Genomic DNA, 19,970 nt, shown 5'->3' on the forward strand with positions numbered 1-19,970 from the left:
TAACATTTGTTTTAAACAATCCTCATCTCCCCAATTTTTTTTTTAAATTAGCTGGAGCCAGCTGAGTTAAAGATAACTTAACGATTACAAGTGAGTAGGATGTACATCTCTTAAAAATATAGACAATCCATCACCAAGATTGTAAGGACATCGTATCAATTCCTTATAGTTGTTATATTGTCATTTTAGAGTCAAATAAATTGTAAATATGGCTAGGACAATGTATAGACACCAAGTGATATTTCACCTAAGAAGTTAAGGAGAGTTAAATGAAAGCTGGAGATCTTTCACCAGCCCCAAATAAATATGAAGTGGGAAACGTAAAGGGAAAAAAGGGGAGGCAAGAAAACCTCTTATATATTTGGGAAAAGAAACTTGTGTGGGTAAGGAATGGGTAAGATAGAACCTGCTTAGGACCAGCCATTCACATTTGATAGTACAAAAAGCTTACCAATACTATTTTTATGAGTAAAATAAGTTACATAGGAACACTGTTGTGAGATGCACACAACCTTCCCTTTGAAAAATTATTTGCTGTTAACTGTATTCATTTTCTTTCAAGGTACATGTCACCTGCAAAATTAGGAGAAGATATTGTGATTACAGCACATGTTCTGAAGCAAGGAAAAACACTTGCATTTGCCTCTGTGGATCTGACCAACAAGGTCACAGGAAAATTAATAGCACAAGGAAGACACACAAAACACCTGGGAAACTGAGAGAACAGCAGAATGACCTAAAGAAACCCAACAATGGGTATCAAGTATAGATTTGGCTCAAACAGTTGTCATTTTTTAAATAAACTAGCAAAACCAGAAGCAGTTAGAAATATTTTTTGAGGAAAAGGACCTGGAAACCAAGTAGGGTAAAGGTAGGGGTGTCTGGTTTTTGTTTTTTTTTTTTTCATTTTAAGCATCTTGTTTTTTAATCATGTGTGATAATTGGGTGAAAAATTCTTAGCTCAAAGTGTTTTGAAAACAGGTAAAGCAAAGCAATTAGCAGGGCCACCCATTCTCAGTTAAGATTAAAACTAAAGTCCCGTGTTAAGCTAAAGGAGAAATAGAAATTATTCTAATTCTGTTGGGGCTGCTATAGCAAAAGTATCACAGACTGGGCAGCTTATAGGAACAACAGAAATTTTTCATGGTTCTAGAGGTTGGAAAGTCCTGGGTCAAGGCCCCAGCAGATCCTGTTAGGTGAGGGCCCGCTTCCTGGCTCATAGATGGTGCCTTCTCACTGTGTGGTGGAAGGGGCAAGTGAGCCCTCTGGGTTCTTTTTTTTTTTTTTTTGAAACAAAGTCTCGCTTTGTTGCCCAGGCTGGAGTACAGCAGCACGATCTCGGCTCACTGCAACCTCTGCCCTCTGGGTTCAAGTGATTCTCCTGCCTCAGCCTCCCAAGTAGCTGGGACTATAGGCGTGTGCTATCACACTGTTTAATTTTTGTAGAAATGGGGTTCGCCATGTTGGCCAGGCTGGTCTCGAACTCGCGACCTCAGGTGATCCGCCCGCCCTTGCCCCCGCCAAGTGCTGGGATTACAGGTGTGAGCCAGTGTGCCCAGCCTGGGTTCTCTTTCTTAAGGGCACTTATTCCAATCTTGACGGTTCTGCCCTCATGATCTAATAACTTCCCAAAGACGCCCACCTGCTAATATCATCACCTTGGGGATTGGGATTTTAACATACATATTTAGGGGAAACACATTCAGACCATAGCAATGGCCAATCCTTAGTCAATCTTAGGTTCTTCCCAGATCTAAAATGCCAAACCACACTTGCATTTCCTTTTCCTAAGATTATGAAACTTCAAAATATATGAACTACAGCCCATATTGAAAAATAAAAGATTGAGCCATATGCCTAAAAAAGACCTCAAGAAAGTTTGAGGCAAAGCACATTAGTGATACAGGAAATGGTCCAATAGAGGGAGAAGAAAAAAAAACATGCTACTAGCTCCTTTTCTTGTACTTAGAATAAAACCATGCAGATCTCAAACCTCCAAGTTTACGGTATTGAAAAGACCAAGTTCATTTCTCAGAAGTCTCCAAGAAGTCTCTCAAGACTGTGGCACTCTTGAGACAGAGTCTCACTGTCCCTCAAGCTGGAGTACAGTGATACGCTCCCAGCTTACTGTAGCCTCAAACTCCCAGGGTCAAGGCATTCTTCCACCTGTCTCCTGAGTAGCTGGAACTACAGGTGTGTGCCACCATGCCTAATTTTATTTTTGTAGAGACAAGGTCTCATGTTGCCCAGCCTGGTCTCAAACTTGTAGGCTCAAGCAATCCTCCTGCCTTGGCGCCCCCCCCCCCCCCCCCCCCACCGCAAAGTACTGAACTTACAGGTGTGAACCACTGCACCCAGCTGACTCTTCCTTGATTTCTGTGTCAGGGAGTCTTAATGAACATTTCATGATTAAAGACTAAAAAGGATGCAGCTTTAAGTAAATTTAAGTCAAGTTAACAGTTAAAGGCACATCCTTTCCCTACATCATAGGCTGATTTGTCCACCGAAAGGGCAGAAGACTCCACAGTAGCAACAGTAGCAGTGAGCATACAGGGGTCCCAAATGTTTACTTCCAGTATTTCCCACTAAAAGGAACCTGGGCTCCTTGGAGAAACAGCTGATTCCAGGGCTTAAGGCTGGGACAGAAAAGTTACAGTATCTTCTGCATAAAAGCACATGCTCAAAATAATAAAGGCATGCAAATTATGATTTGGAGGGAAAAAATATGAGGCCATAGTGTTTAGGTAGATAATAAATGGCAGAAATAGAACACTTTCTTACAACAAATGCTGTAAATGGACAGAGGGGTAGATTTGGAAAATCACTATTTTGTAAGCATCATAAAGACTGGTTTTAGTCTGGAAAGAATCACCAAGGGAGCTCCTGATAACGAGCAGGATATTTGCACGTTGTTTCCCAGAGATTGCTAGTAGTAAGTACCATATATAGGGCAAAACCAGGATACCTTGACCAGGTGCTCAAAAGTAACATCAATGAAGAGCAGATGGAGAGTATGCTTGGGAAGGGTGTAAGCATGAATAAACAATTCAAATGCAAAATGAGTTAACAATTTACAAGAAAAATTGCCCTGTACTCCAAAAAACATACAGGTCATGAAACACATAAAGGCTAAGGAACTGTTCCACATTAAAGACAACTGAGAACAACTAAATTCAATGATCCTGTATTCTAGGGGGATCTAAGAAAAGCTACCAAGGATACTGGGACAACAAAACAAATATGGATGATAAAGAGTATCACATTCCCTGAGTTTGGTAATTTTACTCTAGTTATATGAAATATTCTTATACTTGGAACATACGCCAAAGTACTAAGGAAGGGGTAAGGCAGCACAAGGTGTGCAACAAACTCTCAAATAGCTCAGAAAGTATGTATAAATGCATGTACAGAGAAAATGAAAAAAACGTGGCAAAATAATAAAAATGAGGGTAAAGATCACACAAGAACTTTCATATTACTCTGGCAACTTTTCTAAATTATTCCAAAATAAAAACGTAAACAATGGCTGCCAAAATGCCTAACTTGGTGAACATAAGTATAATTCAATATGGTAAATTAATACAATATGGCAAATTAAGAGATAGACCCTAGAGCCAGCCAGCCTGGTTTTAAATCGTCCACTACTTATGATCTGAGCTTGAGCAAGTTACTTAACCTCTGCATCTATTTCCAGCCAAGGTTGAGAGGTTAAGACAAGAGCTTAGAAGAGTACCTGGCTGTAATAAACATTCAAAATGTTATTTCAAATAGATTCTGATTTTTAAGTAAGAGGACACATGAAAGCATTTTGAAATTTAAGAATGGCACTTTCCCATTAAGCAAGGCATAAGGCCAGGTTGCTAACTTTTGAAAGCTGACAGTATGTTCTTGATTCCTATTCTTGAAGTTACACACTCAATTGCCAGGTATTTTTCTTCTGAATTTGCTGTTTAGCCACAGACTGTGAAATGAAATAATTCCCTAAGGTGACCAGTAGCATCAGTGAAATGGAAAAAAAAAGTTAACACTTCAAACTTTCTGTATTCACCTGAATAGTCAGGGAACTTTCACCTATTTTATTTAGGTTTTCTTTTTTTTGTTTTTTTGTTTTTCCAAATTCCAACCAGAAGCTAAATACAATTGGAAACTGGTAAGCACTAGTTTTACTCCAAAGGAGTAGGATCATTCAGATTTACTCCAATAAAAGTATGCAACCCTTAAGCAAAGCTCTTCTTCATTTAAAGGAAAAAAAAAAAAAAACACCTATACAGTAGTCTTTCCTTATGTTCATTGCACAAAATGAGTTCTGCTTTTAGAACTTTGATACTCAATGGTTAATTTTACAATTTAAGATTCCAACTTTATAACCTTTTTCTACTCCAAAACACCCTTTAGTTTTTCTTTAGGATGGTGTAGAAACCAGCATTTCTGCAACAATTCACTGGAATTTTTTTCTTTGTAATAAAAATCTCTTCTCTGTAAAACCAAAAAACAAAACAAAACAAAGTCCTCTACCTATCATAGTTTCTGCAGCTATGAATGTATTTCTCAGTTTTATAGCTGCTTTATAGCTACTTCAGACTCCAGATCTGCTTTAATGAGTATAACTGCATCCACACGCAGCAGAATACTCCTACAATAGCAACTTGGGGAAAGAGATCTGGAAAAAAAAAAATACATGAGTACCAGGAAACAAACATGGCCCAGTAAAATATGAGGCAAGAATGCCTACAATGAGATGCGTTTTTCATTTAAGATTTCTTTCCCATGGTTGTATTTTCTTTTTTAAACAACCAGTTCTGGTCATTAGAATGAATCTGACAGTGCTCTGGAACGACTGTGATTATAGCAAAGCTATTGTTTTTAAAAATGTTATTTATACCTGTTACATTCACTTCTCACCCTCTAAATACTGATGACAGATGTAAAAGAGGCAAATACCAGCACAAATGGGAAGACCATAAAAATGAGTATCACCTTGTGCTTTCAGATACATTTAAGCATTTCAGTGTACAATAGTCCTTTCATTTCACATTTTTAGTAAGATACTGATGCAGTGCAGCAAATATGCAAAGCATCTTCTTTCACACAGTCTGTGCACGACATCTAATTTTTAAGTTCTGAGATAAAAATGATTTAAAAAAATCCAGGATGAACGAGTTTCAAAATGCATAGTGTTCTGTGCATGAGTCCATTTTCTTTAAACTCTGAAAGAATAAAGTGGTAAGAAAACAAGAAAAAAAATTGCTGCTGCATTCTCTGATCTTCTCCATTTTGCTGGTCAGTACTCTACTCTGGCATATAAGGACGGAGGTGATCCTCTATGGTGCCAACTGCCCAGTGGGTGAGCTGTTCCTGTGGCAGGTAGAGGCAGATGCTGCATAACTTGAAGATTGTAGCTTTGTTTTTTGGAGTCTGGAAGGGGAAACATTTTAATACTTTTTAAAAATAAAACTTTAGCATAACTGTCACATGAAGTCAACTTCCCACAATTAAGCGTCTTAACATACAGAGTAAGGGACAAATTACAGTCCCTATCCATATTCTAGACAGACAAAATCTTGCCATATAAGATGCAAAAAAAAATTATGCAGAATTAAAAGATAAAAAGTTGGGGAAGTAAACCAGAGACTACTTGCTAGAAGAAATTAAAGCTAAAAGCATTTCATGAGTTTGAAGTCATTTTTACATAAAAGAAGACAAAGCAGATGTGGTAAGAATAGAAGCTAGTGAGAGGATGAAGGAATAGGTAAAAATTTAAGGCTGGGTGTGGTGGTGGTACTCTCAGCACTTTGGGAGGCTGAGTCAGGAGGATTGCTTGAGCCCAGGAGTTCAAGACCATTCTGGGCACCATGAGGAAAACCCACCTCTACAAAAAATACAAAAATTAGCTGGATGTGGTGGCACATGCCTGTAGTCCAGCCACTCGGGAAGCTGAGGTGGATCACCTGTACCCAGGAGGTCAAGGGTATGGTGAGCCATGATCATGCCAGTGTACTCCAGCCTGGTGACAAGAGTGAGACCCTGTCTCAAAAAATAAAAGAAAGATTTAAGCATATCCTGGGGTAAGGGACTAGAAGAAAGCCTAACTATTACCAGTTAAATCAAAAACCCTTATTTTTAAGAAGCAGTTACCATTTGAACATCCAACTTAACTACAAAGTTCATCTTTTTTTCACTATCTAGCACCTCTAAAAGGCAAAATAAAGACTGACTTTGAAGATGTCTAAAGTAGTCTACAAATGTAAATGAACCTATACATATGTACATATACTTTACTTGTATTAATTTTAAATGTAACAACCTTAGGTTAAATTTAACAACCTTAGGATTATCATTTGTTCAATTTCACAGAAGCAAAATGCTCACTCACAACAGTTACCTGTCCAAGATCACACAGCCAGCAAGTGGATGCATCTAAAAACTAAACTGCAATACTTGGATTGCTGCTTAAAAGGGAAGTGGTTATTTGTTGTTGGCAGTGGTTTTTTTTTTTTTTTTTTTTTTTTTTTTTTTTGAGATGGGGTCTCACTGTGTTATTCAGGCAGGAGTGTGTTGGTGCCATCATGGCTCGCTGCAACTCTTAAAATCCTGGGCTCAAGCGATTCTCCCCACCTCAGCCTCCAGAGTAACTAGGACCACAGAGGCATGCCACAATGTCTGGCTAATTTCTTTGATTTTTTGTAGAAATGAGGTCTCACTCTGTTGCCCAGGCTGGTCTTGAACTCTTGGACTCAAGCAATCCTCCCCCATCAGCCTCCCAAAATGCTAGGATTACAAGAGACACTGTACCCAAATGGAAGTGCTTATTTGAAATAAATGTGGATCTTTTAAATAAATGTCACTCATCCTTTTAGATTTAAAAAGTCGGCTGGGCACAGTGGCTCAAGCCTGTAATCCCAGCACTTTGGGAGGCCAAGGCAGGCAGATCACAAGTTCAGGAGAACGAGACCATCCTGGCTAACACGGTAAAACCCCGTCTCTACTAAAAATACAAAAAAATAAAATAAAAATTAGCCAGGCGTGGTGGCATGCGCCCGTAGTCCCAGTTACTCGGGAGGCTGAGGCAGGAGAATGGTGTGAACCCGGGAGGTGGAGCTTGCAGTGAACTGAGATCCCACCACTGCACTCCAGCCTGGGCGACAGACTCCCTCTCAAAATAAACAAACAAAAAAGAGGGCCAGGTCAGTGCTTCTGGAAACACAATGTGTTTCAAATCACCTGAGGGTTCTGTTTAAAGTGTGGATTCTGATTCGTAGAGTCTGAGAGTCTATATTTTTAACAAGTTCTCAAGTGATGTTTATCCGTTGCCCACACATCTGGTAGAAATGCTTTAGGGCAACGGTTCCCACTACTGTTCACTAGAATCGTGACTTTTAAAAGCTTCGGAGGAGGTGGGTTTTTTCCCTTTTGTTTAAAAAAAAAAAAAAAAAAGCTTGCCAGGTTGCTGTAAAGTGCAGCAAAATTTGGGAACCATTATTCTACGGTGAGGTCTAGGAAATACTGTTTTAAAAATTCATTTTTTTTGAGACAGGATCTCGTTCTGTCACTCAAGCTGGAGTGTAGTGGCAAGATCTCACTGTAGCCTCCTAAGCTCAAGCAGTCCTCCCCCTTCAGCCTCCCCAGCAGCTGGGACTACAGGCACATGCCACCATGCCTGGCTAGTTTTTATATTTTCTGTAGAGATGAAGTTTCGTCATGTTGCCCAGGCTGGTCTGGAATTCCTGAGCTCAAGCAATATACCCGCCTCGGCTTTCCAAAGTGCTGGGATTACAGGCGTGAGCCACCATGCCCAGCCTATTTTTTTTTTTTTTTTTTTTTAAAGTAACTTCAAAAATAATGCAGTGTTTGGGGGACAAAACAAGTAACTTGTATAAAAAACATTTACTAACCAATAAGCTTTTTGAATGAGCCTGTAAGTGGTTTTCAAAAAACCTGCTTACCTGCAAGTGCTGTCTGTCAATGAAGAGAAACACTGACTGGTTAGGATTGTTGACAACGATTCCAGTCTTGTCCTTGCGGCTCAGTACATGCAGAAACTGTTTTTCATAGTCACCGTGATGAAACTCAAATTTGGCCTAAATACAAAATACAACATTTGTATTTAACTTCAAACAAGTTATACTACCTGAAACATCTGCATCTATATGCATATAGCTGTGCTGTCCAATAAAACAGCCACCAGTCAAACGTTATTTCTTCCTCTTTAAAAAACAAATTATGGCAAACCCACAGCTAGTATCACAGGCAAAAATTTAGATTAAAAGGTATTTACAATTCCATTCTTCAGTAACACCAGCCACATTTCAAATGCTCAATGGTCACATGACTACTGGCCACCATTAAGAACAATCTCTTGAGATACAGAACATTTCCTTAATTGTAGAGAATTCCATTGGACAGTACACTCCACGGCGACAGCTGATCGGGAAATTCTCTGAATCAAAATGACTAAATCCTAGTACTCCATGATCATAAAATTGTATTTTCAAACCTACTCAGTCCAAGACTCCCACCATAGTACTTTAAGCCTCAAGGACATCTCTTTTGATTAGGAGGCACATTGTTAATTGCTGTTTCTAAGAAAAAAATAAATAAATGTTTATTCTAACCCTAGCTGCACAACTCACTAGTTACGTGACCTTACGCAGATCCCTTAACTTACCTAAACTTCAGCTTCCTCATCTATAAAATAAAGCCGTAACCCATTTCACAGGACAGTTAAGAGGATTAAATGAAATGTAAAGCCCACAACTGAAATATAGTTCTGCTCCTCACAGATAGGCTATGTTTTTATGTGATTTTTCCCCACAGCTAGCCTTGGGTTGTTTTCAAAAATTTTTGAAGTTATGAAAGACTGTTATCAATTAAGTCAGAACACGCCCTTCAATCTTTTAACATGAGGAAGATCAACTCCATCCTCCCACAAAATATCTGTTGGGCATGGGGAGACACCAAATGCTAAGACATGACCAGGCTTGATGAAGAATTCAAGAAACCTAGACTTAACAATATGATATTTAGGCCGGGCGCGGTGGCTCAAGCCTGTAATCCCAGCACTTTGGGAGGCCGAGACGGGTGGATCACAACGTCAGGAGATCGAGACCATCCTGGCTAACACGGTGAAACCCCGTCTCTACTAAAAAATACAAAAATCTAGCCGGGCGAGGTGGCGGGCGCCTGTAGTCCCAGCTACTCGGGAGGCTGAGGCAGGAGAATGGCGTAAACCTGGGAGGCGGAGCTTGCAGTGAGCTGAGATCCGGCCACTGCACTCCGGCCTGGGAGACAGAGCGAGACTCCGCCTCAAAAAAAAAAACAAAAAAAACAATATGATATTTAGATAATACTGAGTTGTACAAATAATCGTTAGTCCATTTGGTTCAAACAAATTTTACTGCCCTGTTACGTCTAAAACAGTAGGAAATAAGACCATTGAAAAACCAAGTTCCTGCTATGCAGGATTTTATACCTAGGAGCTTTTCTTATAAACCATAACATAAACTATGATATAGCATCACAATACACTACACGTAACATGACACCGAACTGTACTTCCATACAATTCAAATACTAAATTATTCGTATAATCATAACCATATCAAAAGCATGCTATTAGCTACTAAAAAATAGGAATAAGGTTACTTCAGCCTTAACGGGCTTATTACACTGCTGAAGAGGACAAGTACATCCAAATATAAAATCCAACTTGCTTCAATTGCTTTCCCAGAATAAGACGTGATTATTTGTAAAACTCCAATTTTTCCCCCCTTTTTTTTTGAGACGGAGTTTCGCTCTTGTTGCCCAGGCTGGAGTGCAATGGCGCAACCTTGGCTCACTGCAACCTCCGCCTCCTGGGTTCAAGCGATTCTCCTGCCTCAGCCTCCCGAGTAGCTGGGATACAGGCATGCACCACCAAGCCCAACTAATTTTGTATTCTTAGTAGAGACAGGACTTCTTCATGTTGGTCAGGATGGTCTAAAACTCCTGACCTCAGGTGATCCGCCCTACTCAGCCTCCCAAAGTGTTGGGATTACAGGAGTGAGCCACCGCGCCCGGCCCAAATTCGGTTCTTATCATCAAACTGCTATAGGAGAAAAAAATAAATAACAGTAAGTAACACAGGAACATTATGATTTTGGATTGCACCTTTAAAGATTAAGAGAATTTCCCCAGGACAAGTAGCAATGGTAAGTAATCTGATAAATGCTGACTGGGCATGGTGGCCCAAACCTATAATCCCAGCACTTTGGGAGGCCAAAACAGGAGGATCACTAGAGGCCAGGAGTTTGAGACCAGTCTGGGCAACACAGTGAGATCCTATCTCTACAAAAATAATTAGCTGGGCATGGTGGTGCACACCTGTGGTCCCAGCTACTCATGAGGTTGAGGTGGAAGGATCACTTGGGCCTAGGAGGTCAAGGCTGCAGTGAGCCATGACTGTGCCACTGCACTCCAGCCTGGATGACAGAGTGAGACCCCATTCTCACCATCTAAAAACAAAACAAAACAAAAAAGCCATGCCAGGAAACAGAACCAACACAAAAACAAATGTGTTAAAAACTGAAATACTATTCAAGTAACAAAGCTGCAATATGGAAAGTAACCAAGGTGGGTGCAAGAACAGTAATCACACTGAAAGGAGGTTTGAGTGAGACTGAAAAAGGCCTTCCTTATGATTCTATAGCATTTCAATTCTATCATATTGAATATCCACTTATGTGAAAAGAAATGGTGTACACACACAAACACATACACAACTTCTCATAAGCAGCATGAAAGAAGTAATTCCCACAGAAGTAACGAAATATTCTAACAGGGGAGGAGCTAACCTCGGTAGTAGCATTAATAATGAAAAGAAGAGATATATTTCAGTAGTACCTCCTGGCACTTCATAGTACACTGAAGAACTCACTATTTAAAAACAATCCTTATTCTGGTTCCGATTATATCCTCACTGCCCAAATTTTCAGATTTTAAAGTGCTTCAAAAGGCCAGGCACCGTGACTCATATCTGTAATCTCAGCACTTTGGGAGGCTGAGGCAAGAGGATCACTTGAACCCAGGAGTTCAAGACCAGTCTGGGCAACAAAGCGACACCCCATCTCTGCAAAAAATTAATTAAATTTTAAAAAATAAGTAAAGTGCTTTAAGAGTCAAAAAAAAAAAAAAAAAAAAAAAAAAAAGAGGCCTGTGAGTTAAAATTTACCATTCCTTTTCTCATTTTCTTTGAGAAAGAACTAAGTGAGTTGTATTTAAGGCCCCTCATACAGGATATTCATACATTTCAAATTACTTCAGAAAAGCAAATTAGTTCTTACAATATTAACCTACTTACTGCAGTTGAATTCTAAAGTTATTACCTACATCATACTGCTTACATTCAGTCCAGAATTTTAAGATTCTATAATTAACAGAGGTAACTTTTCACAGTACAGGGTGGTGAGTTAAAAGCATAGTCAGTCCAGGCTTTTATCCTATTTAACTGCCTTGGGCCTTATTTACCTAATTTCTGTCTCAGTTTCCTCCTATCTACCACCCAGTTATTTTAAGGACTGAGATTAAATATATATAAAGTAAGAGAAAGTCTAAGGCCGGGTGTGGTGGCTCATGCCTGTATTCCTACCACTTTGGGAGGCCAAGCCAGGCAGATCACTTGAGGTCAAGAGTACAAGACCAGCCTGGCCAACGTGGCAAAACCCTGTCTCAAAAAAAAAAAAAAAGTACAAATATTAGCTGCGCGCCTGTAATCCCAGCTACTCAGGAGGCTGAGGCACAAGAATGGCTCAAACCTGCGAGGCAGAAGTTGCAGTGAGCCAAGATCACGCCACCACACTCCAGCTTGGGCAACAGAGCAAAACCCTGTCTCAAAAAAAGGACAGGCAAAAAGGAAAAAGCTGGCTCACACCTGTAATCCCAGCATTTTGGGAGGCCGAGGCGGGCGAATCACGAGGTCAAGAGATCCAAACCATCCTGGCCAACATGGTGAACACCTGTCTCTACTAAATGTACAAAAATTAGCTGGGTGTGGTGGCATGTCCCTGTAGACCCAGGGAGGTTGAGGCAGAAGAAATCACTTGAACCCAGGAGGCAGAGGTTGAAAGGAGGCGGAGGTTGCAGTGAGCCAAGATCACGCTACTGCACTCCAATCTGGCAACAGAGTGGGACTCCATCTCAAGAGAAAAAAAAAAAAAAAAAAAAAAAAAGCAGAAGCCTAGTACAGTCAACTCTCAATAAACATCAGCCATGACTTCAAAGAGTACTTGACACAAAACTAAAGTTAACTATTTCAAATAAGGTCCCAGTGGGAAAGGCGGGGTATCAGAAATTTGAAAACATACTGTAATACGCAGACCTACATTTTTCCAAAGGAAAATCCTTAACTAAAAAACCGAATCTTAACACCACCTCCAGAAAGTAGATAGAGTTATTAGCCCTGTTCTGAGAACTTTAAATATGCCTTTTCTATTCCTGTTTTCATGCCTTTTATATTCATTTTCTCCAGTATTCTTGTCAGATATCATCCATTAAATGACAGAAATACAGATGCTCCACAACTTGTGATGTTACATCCTGATAAACCCAGTGTAAGTTACACGTATTTTAAATCAAAAAGTGACTTTTTAACTTAAAACAATTCCAATTTACAATGAGTTTACCTGGATGTAGTCCCATCATAAATCAAGGGGCACAATGAATTGATATGGCTTTCACATCATGGTAAAGTTGAAAAATCTTAAGTTGAACCACTGGAAGTCAGGGGAATCTGTATACAGTACTTTCACATGTATAACCAAAGGATTATCTTTAGAACTCAGCTGAATTAATTTTAACACATTAAAAATGATTATTATTAGAGCTTATGTGTAGCAACATTACCATGGGGGCGGGAGAGTATATCAACTTATACAGTCTGTGAAAAATATAAGCACCACAAAGATACTTCAGGGTAATAAGCAGAAGCAAAAGTTTTAAATTACAAATAATCCTCACAATTAGCTTAAAATAAAGCCTTCTAATATTTGATTTAGTATACTTAAAATGAGTCCTTAATGTCATCATTTTTCTGCTTATAAAAGTATACTTAAGAAAATTGTGGCAATATATGCCATAAATTATAAAGGAAACATATATGTAAACACATATAATAAAAAAGGAAAGTTAGCTACACCTGACCTACAACCAAGCACAACTAACACTTTGGTGGACCTCCATCTTCTATGCATGCAAATATACTATAAATAAAACTAGGTTCAATATGAGTAAATGCCCTTAACACTAGAGGGGGGTTTCACTTGAGGAATGGCCGGTATACCATGACAAACAGTCAAAAGTCAGCAAGATTTTAAGGTTAAGAATGGCTACTAAATTTACTTCTTTCCTCTATAATTTTATATACAAATCAACTTCTAGAAAATGATTTCTTCACACATTTCAGATCACACTCCTTTGGGAAGCAGCAGAGTTAAATATACTGTTTTAAAAGGATGTGTGGTGAAGGCTACAAGAGTTACAGATCTCAGAAGCTCATGTGTGGGCCCCTCTATAAGTCAATAAATGTCCACTTCAAAAGATTTTCTCTAGCCATAACTTCAAAGCCACACTGGGCAGGTGGGACCACCACAATGTCAAGAGATTCTATAATCCAAGTGCTTTCTTCTCTTGCATCACAATACTCTAAATAGGGGGGACTCATGAAATAAAACTATCAGAAACCATATTCCCAAAGAATTTATCAAGTTAGACCCTATTATATTCTAGTAGTTTTCACATACTGAAATACTCATCACACTTATTTTAGACCAAAATACCTGAACAGGCCTAAAAGGCTCATCAGATTCCTTCCACCTAGAAAACAGGAGACAGACAATTTTTTCAATATCATTCCGAGGCCAAAGAATGAAATCCATCTCCTGAGTACAGCCAATTACATCCTATAAAATGAGGAGGAAAAAAAGAGTTTACTTTTAAAGAAACAGCTACATCAAGCAATGTCACAAATTATAGGGTTTCCCTACAAAAACATTTTATAACTACAAAAGACCTACCATATATCATTTTATATCTTAGGAAGTAAACATAATAGTTTATAATCTGAATAGCTCATGATGTAATTTTTTATTTTTGGAGAGGGTCCCTCTCTGTGGCCCAGGCTGGAGTGCAATGGCGCAATCTCTGCTTACTGCAACTTCCGCCTACCAGGTTCAACTGATTCTCGTGACTTAGCCTCCCAAATGGCCGGGATTACAAGTGTGTGCCACCATGCCCAGCTAATATTTTTTGTATTTTTAACACAGACGGGGTTTCACCACATCGGCCAGGCTGGTCTCGAACTCCTGACCTCAGGTGATCCACCCACTTCAGCCTCCCAAAGTGTTGGGATTACAGGCGTTAAGTCACTGCGCCCGGCCCTAATTTTTTTATCTTGCAGAGAGTCACATACACTCAGTCCAATGCTCCTAACACCAAGACCTAGATTAATCAGTGCATAGAGAAAACTCCAACAAAATCTCTGATATCTGTTGTGTTGTCAGACCCTGAAACTTTATTTCCACCTTTAAAAATCAGAATCTATTTAACAAAGATGTCTTAAAACTCCTAATATGAATCACTATCCTATTATAGTTGAAATACTATTTTTATGTTGATAGGAAACTACTTTTCTCCATTCCTGACTTCTGCTTCATTACTATAGCCAGCGTATTAATTTTTGAAGGTCCACAAATCTCTTCCAGACCAGTACGTGGTTATCACCAGCATTCTCCCCAAGTAACTGTGGGGATATCTTGGTTCAGGTATGCCCAGATTAACTTTTAATATGTTGCAGAAGTTTACAAAGCTGGAAACACCTCCTTATATTCATATTCCCCCCAAAAAAGGAAATACAATAAACGGAGATATAAGACATGTATCCACAATAGTAATACACACGATTATGAGCCTAATACAACAAAGTTTCCCATGTTTTACTCAAGGTCAAATTCTAAAAAACAAACCTACTTTAAAAATTTTAAAACTTTATGTATAACACTTAAATCATTAAAAATAGTTGGCTACTGGCTGGGTGCAGTGGCTCACACCTGTAATCTCAGCACTTTGGGAGGTCAAGGCAGGAGGATGACTTGAGGTCAGGAGTTCCAGACCAGCCTAGCCAACACGGCAAAACCCCGTCTCTACTAAAAATACAAAAAATTAGCCAAGCATGGTGGCACACAACTGTAGTCCCTACTCCCAGCCACTCAGGAGGCTAAGGCAGAGGCATCATTTGAATACGCGGGGGCAGAGGCTGCCGTGAGCCAAGATCACGCCACTGCACTCCAGCCTCAGCAAAAGAGCAAAACTTTGTCTCAAAAAAAAAAAAAAAAAAGTCCGCGATCATCAACACCTAACACGGATTAAAGAAATTCCTTTCTATACTTTATCCACATAAGAATGGTCTGGGGTAAAAAAATGTCTTTTTCTAATCCTATAAACATAGTGCTTTAAAGTCACGATCCCAGTTATCAACATGGCACAAAGACAAATTTACCCTTAGAGACTGGTCACTATCATAACTACCCACTTTAAGGGGGGATTGGGGAGGTGGGAAACGCAAGGTTAATCCACAGAAACTTTATCAAGTCAAGACTTAAGGCAGAACTTACCCTTCTCATAGACTGATATCGAGGAGCATGGAGCTGTACCACATCCTTCTGTAAAAGCTCTAGGGAACTTTCCAAGGAATAGCTGGAATCTCGCACACCTTTCAGGATATTTTCTTCGTAATTATTTGTCATGACTGGTATAACCTCAGACACTTCAAAAAGTGCTGACTTTTTCTTCTAAAAGAAAAGAAAATGGTGTATTAACCCACAGGGAGCACAGCCTTTTAACACTCAGTTCATATTACAATGTCATCTAACATTAACTCCACAAAATTCTTAACTGTCTGAAATAACTTATATACTGAAAACACATGTTCAGATAGGTAATTTGTTCTGTTCCTCTCCTACCCTCCCCCTCCAACCATACATGTACAAGCTATCATTTGAATGTTTAATGCTTGAGTTTTATAGCATAATGGTATCCATAGCATTATTCTGGACACTATTTCTTAAAATTAAAAATCTCACCAGTTTTAAAACAACGCTATTCAGACAAATGAATTGCTTCATTCCTATGGGTGGGTTTTTTTTTTTTTTTTTGAGATGGAGTGTCGCTGTGTTGCCCAGGCTAGAGTGCAGTGGCACGATCTTGGCTCACTGCAACCTCTGCCTCCTGGGTTCGAGGGACTCTCCTGCCTCAACCTCCCGAGTAGCTGGGATTACAGGCCTGCGGCACCACATCTGGCAAATTTTTGTATTTTCAGTAGAGATGGGGTTTCACCATGTTGGTCAAACTGGCCTTGGACTCCTGACCTCAAGTGATCCGCCTGCCTCAGCCTCCCAAAGTGCTGGGATTACAGGCGTGAGCCACCGCACCCAGCCAAAACCATCAATATTTGAAAGACTAAAAAAAAGCACACCAAGTTATCTTTTAACACTAGTCGAGACTAAGTTCGCATCACAAAACTACTTTTTGAAATTCTATACTATTAAGTATATATCATGAATTATTCAGGGCAACTGCATGGACACTGTCCATTCACAGAATAAAACCAGATTATCATTGGTGTTAAAGAATTAGATGGTGCAATCAGGGGCAATGTATAGATTAAATACAAAGATCTGGTCTCATCACTTATTATCTTGGATTAATGAAGATCCAAGATATGCTCCAATCATTCCAAGATATGCTCTTGGAAGAGGATACATTATATCATCTTCAACTAAAATCCAATCTCATCAATTCTGAGTCAGCTTGTCAACAAAACAAAAGTGGAGATATAAGTCCTTGATACCACCCAATCTTGGGACAGTCACTTCAAAAATTACTTTAAAATCACTTCACAACACTATACTTCAGCAGCTAAGAATGTTCTTAAATACAAATAACCTTTTAGGAGTTAAGAGTTGGGGCTATGCATGGCAGCTCCTGCCTGTAATCCCAGCACTTTAGAACACCACAACAGGAGGATCACTTTAGCCCAGGAGTTCAAGACTAGCCTGGGCAACACAGTGAGGCCTGTCTCAGCAACAAAAATAAGTAAATAAAAGAGTTAAACAGTAGGGGAAAACCTGGGAAACTTCCAGATACTAAATAGATACCACACTAAGACTGTATTTCTGATATGAAATTAGCTAACAATTTAAGCACCAAAATTCAAGCAGCACTTCCTTATATTCATAACCTCATCTCCGGTGAAATAAGCCTCGTTGATAATTTAAGAAAATGTTCACTTTAAGTTGCAAAAATTACTGCTTTTATCATCCCATCCTTGACTACTCACAACTCACTGTTTGCTATTCAACTGTGGAACTAATTCGGATTAAGACCTCTACCGCCCCTAAAAATGAAACTTCTTCTAGGTCATTTTGAATTTTTAAAAACTGTACTTCTATACGAGGCAAAATGAACTCTAAGTAAAAAAGAAAATCACACTTCTAAACACAAATTAACCATTTCAGTATTTAATTGCTCCTAAAAGTTAAGGTGCACTCTACTTCATTAAATGTATGAGAAAAAGTTACCTACATTACGGAGTTTAAGAAACAGACTAACTTTAGCATATGAACAGTCTAATTACGATTTAACATTTCAAGCCTCTTATTTATACTCTACATTAGATAATCTTTAAATTCCGTCCTAAGGTTTCCTATGTTAACTCCACATAAAATTTTATAATGTTGCCCACCCCATGTCAACTCAGTGTATACTACTATTAAGCTTCACACTCAAATTTATTTCCAAACCAAGAAACGCTCAAGGATCTTTTCGTATGCTGCAACTGCTCAATTCACAGAATCACCCCTAAGGGTGAAAAACAGAGCATACAAAGCAGACTTTTTTCAACCACTCTTTAACCTAATATTCATAATAATTTAAGAGTAACAAATAATACACACTTACAAAAATCACTTGTGCTAATTCACCATTAAGAACTTTAAATTACCTTCTCCTTGAATACAAACGCAATATACATCTTGAAGTCAAACTGGTCAGCTAGAGATTCTTTTTTCTTTCTAAGCTGAGCACGTAGTCTGTTCAGAGCTTGTTTCTTCCGGGAGTTTGGGTCCCCCATTTTGAAATACAGGTGGTACTAAAGCCTTTGGAAATTGTCACTAAACTATGGGCACTTTTTCTTAAGACTCAAGTACAACAGAAACAAGTCATTTTTTTTCCTGCTAATATGATTGAATAGCGAAAATCACGACTGTAACCCAAAAACTGCACCTTCTGGCAATATTAGCAGACTGTCATATTACAGGGTCAAGAAACAAAAGCTGCTGTCCAGTCATGTTTGGACAATAACGTTTGGGGTCAGACGGGAAAAAGGGAGGGAAGAAAGGAAAGAAAGAGGAGAAAATACTTCAACTAACTTTCTGGAAAACACATTTGGCTTAACTGCCAAAATAAAGGCTTTGCGGAGAAATGAAAAGCCTATAATCAGGATTTAGGTGTGCAATAAAACACAGCTGACACCAGACCAATCCCTAAAATCCATCCGGATTTTCCCCTCTTTTTAGAAAAGGGATTAAGAAAAGGAACAGGGAGGGGGGGAAGTGTGATCCTTGCTTTCCAAAAAAAACAAAAAACAAAAAGAAAACTCACCAAAACCAAAACAAAAACCAAAACAAAACACCAAAAACAGGGTAGGTGAATGAAACTGAAATATCCAATTAGATTTTACCCAGCCAGCTCCATGGCTGTAGTACCTAATTCTTAGTTATTTCAGATTTCACTATTGCTATGTATTGTCAGTGCTTGTTATTGATTACACTTGGTGGTGAGCGTAGAGAAAAGTGCAAAATCAGTAGAGAAGGAAAGGGAGAGGTACAGGGTTTCCCTGCAATCAACTACAGTGTATACCGGGGGCGGGCAGCTGTTGCCCAAAGGAGCCATGAGAAAAAACAGCGGAGTCATTACCAACTTCCCCATCACCCACATTTTCACCCTCTGGCGGCTGCTAACGCTGCTGCCAAGGAGAATCATGATGGCAAAAGGAAAAGGGGTATATAATACGGTATTAATTACTCCGGCTCTGTGGTTAGACCTGATTGATGCCCGGGTTCCCAACACCCCCAGCCTGCAACTAGTCCTACATTCCCCAAGGGAGACTTCCCTGTGGATTTGCCCCCGTTCAAGATGATGGGGAGTGCGATTTATCTTCTTGTGAGCATTGCCGAGGCAAAGGTGGCGGGTTCTTCTCCCAAATCCCAGGCGGTGCCCGGAGACCACCTGCCTTCCACCCCTCCAGGTCCCACCCCCACCCCTTGCCTTCAGCGGCAGCGACTCACTCGCACCACGGGAGACACAGGATCACTCAGGTTTTCACTCATTTCATCGTGGAAACAATTCCCGCCCGGGTGGAGTAGGCGGGAGAGGGTAAATGGGAAGGTTCAGTGGGGAAAAAAAGAAAATAATTGTGTTAATATTACTTCTAAAGTAAGCCCACCCACCCTCCCCCCCAAAAATTAAGTTCCCAGATTAGCTCTCTCTCATTGAACAGACCATGTTTCCAGAGTTTGGATTGTTTAGGGTGGGGTCGTTAGTTTGTTTCCCGAGGGGCAGGGGGTGGAACTGAGACAGTTAGGGCAGGGTGGGTGACAGGGAAATCCCCTCCCTGTCCCCGCGAAGCCCGGGACTCACGGACCGACTCTCGGGCGGGGTTTGGGCCCTCTAGCCGCAGCCTGCGGGCGGAGCGGTGGCGGCGGCGGAAGAGGCGGCGGCGGCGGCGGGGGCGCTGCTCGTAGCACGGGCAGGAGCCATGTCAAGAGAAAACCACCAGCCAACTGAGCCCCTCCATCCCCGCTGCAGTGCGCACTGTGACTGGACCGCCCGCGCTGCTGCCGCCGCTCAGCCCCCACCTGGGACCCATAGTCTGGCTCGGCGCC

The 19,970-nt window shown here is 40.0% G+C and overlaps 2 protein-coding genes across 5 annotated transcripts in view; one reads left to right on the plus strand and one right to left on the minus strand.

Annotated features, from left to right (window-relative positions):
• ACOT13 (acyl-CoA thioesterase 13) overlaps positions 1 to 4,456 on the plus strand; it is an 812,642-nt gene extending 808,186 nt beyond the window's left edge. For all 3 annotated transcript variants that reach the window (XM_050788247.1, XM_050788248.1, XM_050788246.1), the window contains one exon: positions 563 to 4,456. In XM_050788247.1, the coding sequence (XP_050644204.1) occupies positions 563 to 719 (157 nt within the window). In that variant the 3' untranslated portion in view covers positions 720 to 4,456. The remainder of the gene's footprint in view (positions 1 to 562) is intronic.
• On the minus strand, positions 4,040 to 19,656 carry C4H6orf62 (chromosome 4 C6orf62 homolog). Of its 2 annotated transcripts, none has more exons than XM_050788240.1 (5): positions 19,374 to 19,656; positions 15,642 to 15,818; positions 13,809 to 13,931; positions 7,944 to 8,078; positions 4,040 to 5,415 (listed from the first exon to the last, which is right to left on the minus strand). In XM_050788240.1, exons 1-5 carry the CDS (start codon positions 19,413 to 19,415, stop codon positions 5,290 to 5,292), a joined length of 603 nt encoding a protein of 200 aa, XP_050644197.1. In that variant the 5' UTR covers positions 19,416 to 19,656; the 3' UTR covers positions 4,040 to 5,289. The 2 variants fall into 2 exon arrangements, with proteins under 2 accessions (XP_050644197.1, XP_050644196.1); XM_050788239.1 differs by having other exon boundaries at positions 18,029 to 19,609.
• Between the last annotated feature and the right edge of the window lie 314 nt (positions 19,657 to 19,970).

This window comes from Macaca thibetana, chromosome 4 (assembly GCF_024542745.1).
Source record: "Macaca thibetana thibetana isolate TM-01 chromosome 4, ASM2454274v1, whole genome shotgun sequence".
Classification (NCBI taxonomy): domain Eukaryota; kingdom Metazoa; phylum Chordata; class Mammalia; order Primates; family Cercopithecidae; genus Macaca; species Macaca thibetana.